This window comes from Lonchura striata, chromosome 4A, assembly GCF_050655825.1.
Source record: "Lonchura striata isolate lonStrDom1 chromosome 4A, ASM5065582v1, whole genome shotgun sequence".
NCBI lineage: Eukaryota > Metazoa > Chordata > Aves > Passeriformes > Estrildidae > Lonchura > Lonchura striata.
This window is the reverse complement of record NC_140742.1, coordinates 15,318,072-15,328,603: the sequence shown is the minus strand read 5'-3', so window position 1 is coordinate 15,328,603 and position 10,532 is coordinate 15,318,072. Positions and strand designations below refer to the sequence as shown.

The 10,532-nt window shown below is 58.4% G+C and overlaps 2 protein-coding genes across 2 annotated transcripts; one reads left to right on the top strand and one right to left on the bottom strand.

The window, feature by feature from the left end:
- The first annotated feature begins 85 nt into the window (after window positions 1-85).
- ERCC6L (ERCC excision repair 6 like, spindle assembly checkpoint helicase) lies at window positions 86-4,427 on the top strand. Its single transcript, XM_021547790.4, has 2 exons — window positions 86-174; window positions 347-4,427. Exons 1-2 carry the CDS (start codon window positions 119-121, stop codon window positions 4,170-4,172), a joined length of 3,882 nt encoding a protein of 1,293 aa, XP_021403465.2. The 5' UTR covers window positions 86-118; the 3' UTR covers window positions 4,173-4,427.
- A 2,258-nt stretch (window positions 4,428-6,685) lies between these two features.
- PIN4 (peptidylprolyl cis/trans isomerase, NIMA-interacting 4) lies at window positions 6,686-7,508 on the bottom strand. The gene is made up of 4 exons (XM_021547752.4): window positions 7,441-7,508; window positions 7,250-7,317; window positions 6,997-7,116; window positions 6,686-6,861 (listed from the first exon to the last, which is right to left on the bottom strand). The coding sequence occupies exons 1-4, from the start codon at window positions 7,478-7,480 to the stop codon at window positions 6,703-6,705; spliced, it is 387 nt and encodes a 128-aa protein (XP_021403427.2). The 5' UTR covers window positions 7,481-7,508; the 3' UTR covers window positions 6,686-6,702.
- Between the last annotated feature and the right edge of the window lie 3,024 nt (window positions 7,509-10,532).

The window sequence follows — 10,532 nt, the reverse complement described above, 5'->3', positions numbered from 1 at the left end:
ACCCCGCCCCTTTGCCCGCCCCCGGCGTTGATTGGCTGCGGGCGGTGGTGATTTACATGTGGCGCGGGGCAGGCCGGGAAGGGCCGGGTTTGAAGCGCAGGGCGGCAGCGCTGGCGCCATGGCCGCTCCCGGGCCGCGAGAGGCGGCGGCGGCAGAAGAGGAGCGGTACCGGGGGTGAGCGGCGACGGGGCTGAGCGGCCGCGGGCGGGCTGGGGCTGGGGCTGGGGCTGGGGCTGGGTTCGGGTTCGGGTTCGGGTTCGGGGTTGGCGTTGGCGGGCCGGGCCGGGCCGGCACTCCTGGGTGCAGCCCGGGCCTGGCCACCCGGTGCTCACGGTGACTCCCACAGGCTCGTGGCCAGCGCGAAGGCGGCGGCGGCCGACGGGGACCTTGAAGAGGCGCTGCGGCTGTTCCGGCTGGCGGCTGCCATCCGCCCCAGCGAGAAGCTGCAGAACCGCATGCGGCGGGTGCAGGAGGCACTGGCGGCGGCCGAGCAGCAGCAGCAGGAGGAGGAGGAGGATGATGAGGGTTTCGTGGACGTGTGCGGCAGCGGCCTGCTGATCTACGGGGAGATGCACAGGAAGCTGTTCCAGCACCAGCGGGAAGGTGTTGCCTTCCTGTACCGCCTGCACCGGGAGCGCAAGCCTGGCGGCATCCTGGCAGATGACATGGGCCTGGGCAAGACCATCCAGGTGATTGCCTTCCTGTCGGGTATGTTCGATGCCGAGCTCATCCAGCACGTCCTACTCATCATGCCCACCACCCTGGTCAGCAGCTGGCTGGCTGAGTTCGCTCGCTGGACCCCCGGCCTTCGTGTCAAGGAGTTCCATGGCACCAGCAAGACAGAGCGCACCAGGAACTTGGAGAGGGTCCAGAGGAAGAACGGCATCATCATCACGAGCTACCAGATGCTCATTAACAATTGGAAGCAGCTGGCCAGCCGCCATGAGCAGGAGTTTGTCTGGGACTACATTATTCTTGATGAAGCACATAAGATCAAGTGCCCGTCAAACAAGACAACCAAGTGTGTGTATGCAATCCCGGCCCACTACCGCATCCTGCTTACAGGCACCCCTGTGCAGAACAACCTCCGGGAACTGTGGTCCTTGTTTGACTTTGCCTGTCAAGGCTCCCTCCTGGGAACTGCCAAAACTTTTAAAATGGAGTATGAGAATCCCATTACCAGGGCGAGGGAGAAGGATGCGACTCCAGGTGAGAAAGCACTGGGGCTAAAGATATCAGAGAATCTCATGTCAATTATAAAGCCTTATTTCCTCAGAAGGACCAAGGAAGACATCAAAAACTATCATACCAATAAAGCTGATCCTACTCTTTCTGAGGATCCAAGTGAGAACAAGGCTCCTGTCATGCCATCTCTCACTAGGAAAAATGACTTTGTCGTGTGGGTGTACCTGGCACCGGTGCAGGAAGAAATCTATAGGAACTTTCTCTGCCTCGATCATGTGAAGGAAGTACTGATGATGAACCGATCACCTTTGGCTGAGCTGACAATCCTGAAGAAACTCTGTGACCACCCCAGGCTTCTGTCTCCAAGAGCCTGTACCCAGCTGGGCTTGGAAGAGGAGGAGGAGGACTCCGAGCAGGATTACAGGATGGAAGCAGTTATGTTTGCAGGCAAGAACAAAATAGATCATCTCTCTGATGAGACTGTGATCGAGGAGTCTGGGAAGATGCAGTTCCTTGTGGGACTGCTGGAGCGGCTGAGAGAAGAGGGACACCGAACCCTGGTGTTCTCACAGTCGAGGAAGATGCTGGATATCATAGAGTTCGTCCTGTCTCGCCGACAGTTCCAGATCCTGCGCATCGACGGCACGGTGACCCACCTGACGGAGCGGGAGAGGCGCATCAACGCCTTCCAGAGCAACACCACCTACTCTGTCTTCCTGCTCACCACACAGGTTGGGGGCGTTGGCATAACCTTGACAGCGGCCAGCCGAGTGGTGATCTTTGATCCCAGCTGGAATCCAGCAACTGATGCTCAGGCTGTGGACAGAGCTTACAGAATTGGGCAAAAAGAGAACGTAGTGATTTACAGACTGATCACCTGCGGCACCGTGGAAGAGAAGATATACAGGCGGCAGGTATTCAAGGACTCGTTAATCAGACAGACCACCGGTGACAAAAAGAACCCGTTCCGTTATTTCTCCAAACAGGAACTAAGGGAGCTCTTCATATTGGAAGATACTCGGACATCTGCAACTCAGATCCAGCTGCAGTCCCTGCACGCCATGCAAAGGAAGTCTGACCTGCAGCTGGATGAGCATCTTGCTTACCTGCATTCCTTGGCAATGTTTGGCATTTCTGACCACGACCTGATCTACACAAGGGAGATGGCTCATGAGGAGCAGGTGGAGAGCGAGGAAGCCCATCAGTACATCCAGCGGAGAGTACAGAAAGCCCATGAGCTGGTCCAGCTGGAGTCCCAGCTCAGAGATCAGAGGATGGAGGGGATCAGGAATACTTGTGAAGAGTTGTGGCAAAGACCATCGGGATCAGTTTCCAGGCCAAAGAAGTTGTCTCCAGGGTTGAATGACAAAAATAATTTTGTTTCACCACCAGTAGCTGATGCACAAGAAAAAGACAAATTTATTGATCTTACAGAGGACGAAGAAGCCCAGGTGCTCGATGTCAGCTCCAGAATGGCAACTCTGACTGTTGGTGACTTGGATGAAGAGCAACTGGCACAAGGTGTGTCCAGTATGGAGACAGAAGTGCTCAATACCAGCAAGACAGCAGAACAATCTGATCAAGAACAAGCAGAACAAGAATCTGAGCAAAATCCTGAATCTAACATTATACCATCATCCCCTGCACTCGAGAAAGAGAGTCAGAGCCTCCAAGAGAAACAACATTCGCAGGTACATTCAGACAGCTCGGCCAAGACAAGGAATGACCTGTCTTGGCATTGTCACAATTCCTCCCAGTCTGGCATGGCTGATCCTAGAAGTGAGGCAGAATTGTCAGTTCAGATACTTGACCCACACAGTGCCCTGGGGACAGAGCAGAACAATGATCCTGAGCCGGCTTCTGCAGTGCTGAGTTTAAAAAATGCTACACCAGAAGTCAATGCTGAGCTCTACAAGTCTCATGTGCTAGAAGACAGCTCAGAGGCTACATCTGCTCCTTCTTTCCAGGATCAAGTTGACTTCAATCTGGTTTTGGAAGAGTCTGAAGAGGAATGGCAGGATGCCTCAAATAGAGGAGGATCAGTGGAACACCCTGAGAAGGAGAGCTTACAACTCCAGGCAGAAAGCTTGTGTAAATCTCCAGACAAAGAATCTCCAAACAAAACTTGGCCAAGTGAGACCAGTAGCCATGGCAAACCCTGTCTCACAGCTGAGGAAGAGCCAAATGCCTCCCTGCAAGAGAGTAAATCATTGGAGGAAAGCAGTGGTCTCTTTATTTCTAGTAGGAAGAAACGCTTAAACAGAATTTCTTCAGACAGTGAGAGTGAAGAGCAGCCTGAACAAGTGCCCTCCTCTCCCTTGGATAGCATTCAGCACGGACGTCTGGAAGGAATTAATGCTTCCACCCCTAAATATGACACAACAAGAGCTAAAGCCATCTTTTCTCCCCAATTAAATAACAGTGGAAACAGGTCTAATGCTTCCAGGCGCTCATTCATCAGCAGGTTGGTAGATGAGGTGGAGGACATTGGGGAAATCATGGGAACCACTGATGAAGAAGATGATGATGATGATGATGATGATGATGAGGAGGAGGAGGAGGAGGAGCAAGATGGGCTTGTGGAAGATGAAGCTGAGGAGTGCACTGGGGAATCTGCTGAGCCTGAAGAAGAACCTGATGGAGAAACACTTGATACAAGTGAAGAGTCCTCTCACACAGACAGTGTGGAATCTGAGCAGTCCGAGGCAGAGTCATCACAGGAGGAATCCACAGGTGACGCTGAGCTCCAGTCAGATGAGCAGATTGACTACTTCACCCAGCAAAGCAGCTCTGAAAAGGACATTGGGCAGAATTCCTCTCCTGCTGCAGATTATGACACTTTGGTACAGAGTGGGAAGAAGCTTCAGAATGATGGAAAACTCCAGGAGGCTTTGGACTGCTTCCTGCAAGCTCTTGACATAAAAAGTGGAGATCCTGAAGTTATGCTGCTGACTCTGAACTTGTACCGACAGCTGGCCCAGAAGTGACATGTATGTGGCTCTGTGAAGAAAGTCTGGCTGTTCCTTGTGGGTCTGCACCATGGCCCTGGGATCCCTGAGCCAGCTCCGGGCTGATGCCTGCCCTATACTCATGGGAATGAGCAAATTCATCACTTCCTGCTTGAGGAAACAGCCCAGACATCCAGGTGTTGGATCCTGGGGAGGGTGTTCTGTGGAGTCAACTGACAAAGGTGAAAATGGTTCCTGTTCCTGTCTAATTATTCAATAAAAGAATGGCATTGTTGATGTCTAAGCCCCTGTCCATGCTGGCAGCCCTGGATTCACCTTTCTGCCTTCCAGGTTTTGCCACTTCTTTCCCCTGAGAAGATGGGGACAGTACAGTCCCATGGCCGCTGTACAGCCCAGGTCTGTGGTGCTGTGGTTATTCCCTCCTTTTGGGTTTAAAACAAGCTAATTTGGGTACCTGAAGGTCACCTGCCATTTGGGTGCCTTACAGACCTTCCAGATCCAACCCCTGCCACAAGCACGGACTCCTTCCACTAGACCAGGTTGCTCCAAGCCTGGCCTTGAAACACATCCATGGATGGGACGGCCACAGTTTCACTGGGCAACCTGTGCAAGTGTTTTATCATTCGCACAAGAAAGAATTTCTTCCCAATATCCCTTCTAACCCTGCCCTCTGTCAGCCTGAATCCATTCATTACTCTGTATCCTGTCATTCCAGTTCTGGACAGAGTTCCTCTCTTGCTCCCTTGTAGGCCCCTTCAGATACTGAAATGTGCTATGAGGTGTCCACACAACCTTCCCCAGGCTGAACAGGCTGAAAAGCCTCAGCTCTCAGCCTTTCTTCATTATGGGTGCTTCTTACCAACTTCATGGCCTCTTCTGGACTTGCTCCAACAGTTCCATGTCCTTCTCATGCTGGAGGCCCCAGAACTGTGTGCAAGGACTCTAAGCAGGATCTTGGGAGTGCAGAGCAGTGGGAGAGAATCCCCTCCCTCACCTGCTGCCCATGTTCCTTTGGATGCAGGCCAGAACATAGGGGGTTTCTGGGCTGGGAATGCTCACTGCTGGATCATGGTTTTTCACGAGTTTTTTATTAACCATCACCTCCAATCCCTTCTCTGCTCCTTCTTCATCTGTGCCTGAGAATGCCCTGACCCAGGTGTAGAACCATGGTACTTTTCACATGGTCCCACCTCTGCAGCCTGTCCAGGTCCCTCTGGATCCATCCTTTCCAGTGTGTGACCACACCACACAGCTCAGTGTTGTCAGCAAACTGGCTGAGAGTGCCTCAATCCCACAAACCAGCAGCTCAAAAGCTCCTGGTTCTGGCTTTGAGTGATTGCCCCTCACCAACACAGCCTCAGTCTGGGACTGACTCCTGCCAGTCTCACCTGGTAACAGCGCAGCAGCAGATATGGATGTTTCCTCGTGCCATGGCATTGCCTTCTGCAACGCCACACCTGGCTGAGCTGTGCAGTCTGGGAGAGGAGCTCTTTGTATTTGGAACCACAGCAAACATGGCAAATTCTGCTGGTGCAGTTGTGTCAAAAGTGTTTTTGCCAAAAGAAAGAACAGAGCTCTGGTAGCCTGGAAACAAGTGGTTTATTAACACAGCACCATTCCATGGGGCAGTGCCTGCTCTGGGCAGTCTGTCTGCCCAGACCAGGCCCTCCACTGCAGGCCATTCATTCAGCAAAACCAACACCCTGAAAAGGGAGGGAAGAGAAGCACCTTTTCTTCTTTGATATTTCTTCCACATCTCTGAGCTCTGTGTGTGGTGCTCACCTGTAAACACAGCTGGTGCTTGTTGCTGGAGCTTGGCTTGTTCAGGAACTCTGTGGGCAGCAAGGGGATCATGGCTCTGGGCTGGATTCCTGAGATGGCAGGAATCTTGCTGGGCTGCTTCCCTTGCACTTCCCAGAGCACAATGGAGTGCAGGAGGTGCCACACAAGCATTTAGTGGCTTTTTTTCTTATTCAGACCTGAGTTATCCAGTTTCTTCCCCCATCTTTGAGTGGGCAAGGTGGAGCTGTAGGAAGAGATGGGTCTGTGCTCAGGAGAGCTCTTCCTCCCCTCCTGCCCCCCGCTCCCTTCCCTGCCTGGCCTGACCCAGCTCCAGTGTTACCCACCCGCCACTGAAGGGACGGTCCTGCAGCCCTGGAGCACAGACTGCACCATGGGAGCTGTCTGCATCCTCCTGTGGAAGATGGAGACCAAGCCCTGGGGCCTCCTCTGTCCCTTGCTGCATTATTTCTGTTTGCAGATAAAAATCTGGGCACCTCATTCCGCTGACAGGCCATTATCTCCACAGATAATGTGAAGAAACAAGAGGCTGGCCTGCCAGGCAACAGAAACTTCAACATCTGCTCTTGTTTTACCCCTCCCAGGGACATTTTACCTCTCCAGGCAGGGCCCTGCTCTGCTAGCACAGTGGCAGGGACAGCCAGCTGCCTCCAGGCACGTTGCTGGTTGTGCCCAACTTGCTCCAAGGCCAAGGTGTCTGGGACTCAGGATTCAAGCAGTCAACAAGGTCATCGTGGTCATTCACATTTTATTTTCTGCCTTCCACCATGATAATGTGGTATCCAAACTTGGTCTTGACGGGAGGGTCCGTGTACACGGGCTTGTCCATGCTGCTCACAGGCAGGGCAAATGCTGCCTCCTGGAATGGTCCCACCATGGAGCCTCTGGTCATCCAGCCCAGGTCTCCCTGCAGCAAGGGACGGCCAGGGTTAAGCTCTGAGACTCAGAGCAGGGAGGGTGTGTGATGAGGCCGTGGGCCAGCATCCAGCAGGATCCAGGCTCCCGCAGCCGCTGCCCGGTCCCGGGTGCAGCACTCACTCACCCCTTGCCTGGCCTTGTCCTCGCTGTACTGTGCCGCCACCTCGCTAAAGCGCTGTCCGGACTTCAGCTTCTCCATGGCCTCCATGGCGCGGCCGTGCTTCTCGCACAGGATGTGCCGAACCTGGCGGGGCGGCAGCGGGGCTGTGGCGAGCGGGGCCGGCGGGCGGGACGAGCCGGCAGGTGCCGGGGCGGAGAGCGCGCTCCCCGCCGCTCCCCGCCGCCCCCCGCCGCTCCCCGCCGCCCCCCGCGCTCACCTTGACGGCGCTGCCGCCTCCCTTCGGGCCCTGTGCTTTGCCCTCGCTGCTGCTGCCGCCGTCGCCACCTGTGAACCGAGCACCCTGACACCGGCCCGCTCCCCGCCGGCCCTGCCCGGTTCTGAGACCGGCTCGGCCCCCACCGCCCCCGAGCCCCCTCCCGGCCGGTGGTGCCGCCCAGCCCCGCTCACCCTTGCCGGCTTTGCCGCCGCCTTTCCCTTTGGGCGCCATCTTGCCGCGGTGAGCCCCCGCGCTGCTCGCTCCGCGGCGGGCGGGGCCGCCCCTGCCCCGCCCCGGGCCGCCGGCTGCCCGCGCTGCGCCGGCACGGAGCCGCCGCGCGGGGCTGGGACACGGGACACGGGGCTGCGGGACACGGGGCTGATGGACACGGGACACGGGGCTGCGGGACATTGGGCTGATGGACACGGGGCTGCGGGACACGGGGCTGGTGGACACGGGGCTGATGGACACGGGGCTGCGGGACGCGGGGCTGCGGGACACGGGGCTGGTGGACACGGGGCTGCGGGACACGGGGCTGATGGACACGGGGCTGATGGACACGGGGCTGCGGGACACGGGGCTGATGGACACGGGCCGCGGGACACGGGGCTGATGGACACGGGGCTGATGGACACGGGGCTGCGGGACACGGGGCTGCGGGACACGGGGCTGATGGACACGGGCCGCGGGACACGGGGCTGGTGGACACGGGGCTGCGGGACACGGGGCTGCGGGACACGGGGCTGATGGACACGGGCCGCGGGACACGGGGCTGGTGGACACGGGGCTGGTGGACACGGGGCTGCGGGACACGGGGCTGCGGGACACGGGGCTGATGGACACGGGCCGCGGGACACGGGGCTGGTGGACACGGGGCTGGTGGACACGGGGCTGCGGGACACGGGGCTGATGGACACGGGGCTGATGGACACGGGGCTGCGGGACACGGGGCTGTGGGACACGGGGTTGGTGGACACGAGGCTGCGGGACACGGGGCTGATGGACACGGGGCTGTGGGACACGGGGCTGGTGGACGCGGGGCTGATGGACGCGGGGCTGATGGACGCGGGGCTGATGGACACGGGGCTGTGGGGCACGGGCTGCGGGACACGGGGCTGGTGGACACGGGGCTGGTGGACACGGGGCCGCGGGACATGGGGTTGTGCCCGCTCGGACGGGGCTGGAGCCACGCGACACACAGGGCTGCGTTCGGCATCCACGGCGGTACCCAGCACTCGCCCAGGGCTCTCCCTGGTACTCAGGGCTGTCTCCCGCACTCAGGTCATTCCCCGGCTCTCGAAGCTGTCCCCGGCACTTGGGGCTGTCCCCGGCACTCGGGGCTGTCCCCGGCACTCGGGGCTGTCCCCGGCACTCGGAGCTGTCCCCGGCACTCGGGGCTGCCGCCCTCATCCATCTCACCTGTGCCAGCACTCCAAGCCCAGCTCCAGCCCACGCTTCCCCACTTCCCCTGCACCCAGGGCCCGGGGCTCTCCCCAGCACGGGGCTGGCCCCAGCAGTCCCCCCCGGCTGCTCTGTCCCTCTCATCCATCCCGCCTGCCCCCGGGATGCCACGTCCATCCGCAGACCCTCACACCACCCCCGGCCCCCGCTCCGGTGTGTCCGCAGTGCCCAGCCTGGGCTGTCCCTGACACCTCGCGGTGTCCCTGCGCGCCCCGGAGCTGCTGGGGACACAGGAGTGTGTCACTGGGGACACAGGAGTGTGCCGCTGGGGACACAGGAATGTGCCACTGGGGACACAGGATTGTGCCGCTGGGGACACAGGAGTGTGTCACTGGGGACACAGGAGTGTGTCACTGGAGACAGGATTGTGCCGCTGGGGACACAGGATGCTGTGAAAGGCCCCAGCTAAGGGGGCCGGTTCCCCTCCAGTCACCCAGGGGTGTCAGGGGTGCCCACCTCCCCAGCCCCGGCAGCCCAAAGAAGCACAGGCACAGGCGGGCAGCAGGGAGCACTTTACCAAGCTGGCGAGATAAAAAGTACAACATTCCGTAGTTGGCACCTTGGCGGCCCCCACCTTGGAGCAGGGCTGTCCTGCCAGCCGCACTCTTCCCAGGAACCCACTGCCTTCCCAGCGGAATAGCCACAGCCAGAGGGAGCAGGGAGTGAGCGGCCAGAGACGAGCACTCAGCCAGGAAGAGCCCCAGGAAGAGCATGTTCCTCCAACCAGGGAAATTAGGACCTTCATCCCATGGCCAATCTCCATCACACAGCCGATCTCCATCCCACAGCAAATCTCTGTCTCACAGATGGCCTCTGGCCCACTTGGACATTTCACCCCAGCAGCACTGGCCACTCCAGCTGCCAGTGGTGCTGGGGGTGTTGCAGGGAGGTCCCTGCCCTGTACTTGCCCCCAGCCCACTTTGCCGACTCTGTCCCTGGTTTCCTGAGCAGTCATGTGCAAAATGTACCTGTCCCCAGAGCTTCCCAAGCTGTGCCCTGGCCCCATCCCGAGCCAGCACCCTGCCACTGGCTGGGGCCACGGGATGGGGGTGAAATGTGGACATTCATTAGAGCTTTTTTAGTGGGTTTTTTCCTGAGTTTCTCAGCCTGGCTCTTAATTACAGGCTTAAATTTGCAGCCCTGGGAGAGGAAAGAGAGAGATGGGTGAATACCAGGAGGGAGGAGAGGGGAACCAACTGGAGCCTCAGTGGAATCAGATCCAGGGCGGTGGCAAGGATGGGGAAGTGTTTGCCCAGGCTGTGTTCCCCAGGGATGCAGAGCTCCTGGTGGGGCAGAGACCCCCTAGAGCAGCCCATGCCCATCAGAGGGGCAGCTGAAGCATTGCTGTGGTGCTCTGCTGCTGCCTGGACCCACTGTACTGCTCCCCCCAGCACAGGAGGCTGGAGTGTGTGGAAATACATCAAGAAATCAGGCAGAAATTTCCCTAAACACCCTGTTTCCTTGTCAGACATGGCTGGCCCTTCCTGTTTCTCTGGGTGTGCGGCCGTCCTCCTGCTTGGAGCTCATGTTTCCTCCCTGCCCTGCCCCGAGCCCCACACCACAGCCTCTGTTACTGGCTGCTGGCTCCCCTGCTGGAGCCAGGCCAGGAAGAGGCAGCTGGGGGTGAGGGGGACAAATCCCATCCAGGGATGTGCAAACCCTCTTCCATGGCCCCGTGCACATACCCTGATGGATGTGTCCCACTCGGCCTTGCTCAGCTCCCTGGTGGCCAGTGGGCACAGGTGAGTGGTGGGCAACCCTGGGGGGACCCAGGAATCACCAGGGAGGTGGCTCAGGTGATGTCCATCTGCATTCCAGCCAC

Excerpts from the sequence above, each read along its gene's own strand:
- ERCC6L (XM_021547790.4), top strand. The coding sequence starts at position 119 with ATGGCCGCTCCCGGGCCGCGAGAGGCGGCGGCGGCAGAAGAGGAGCGG. Across the intron at positions 175-346 it reads GAAGAGGAGCGGTACCGGGG|GCTCGTGGCCAGCGCGAAGG; the intron begins GTGAGCGGCGAC and ends TGACTCCCACAG.
- PIN4 (XM_021547752.4), bottom strand. The coding sequence starts at position 7,480 with ATGGCGCCCAAAGGGAAAGGCGGCGGCAAAGCCGGCAAGG. Across the intron at positions 7,117-7,249 it reads GAGGCGGCAGCGCCGTCAAG|GTTCGGCACATCCTGTGCGA; the intron begins GTGAGCGCGGGG and ends CCGCCCCGCCAG. Across the intron at positions 6,862-6,996 it reads AGGACAAGGCCAGGCAAGGG|GGAGACCTGGGCTGGATGAC; the intron begins GTGAGTGAGTGC and ends CCCTTGCTGCAG.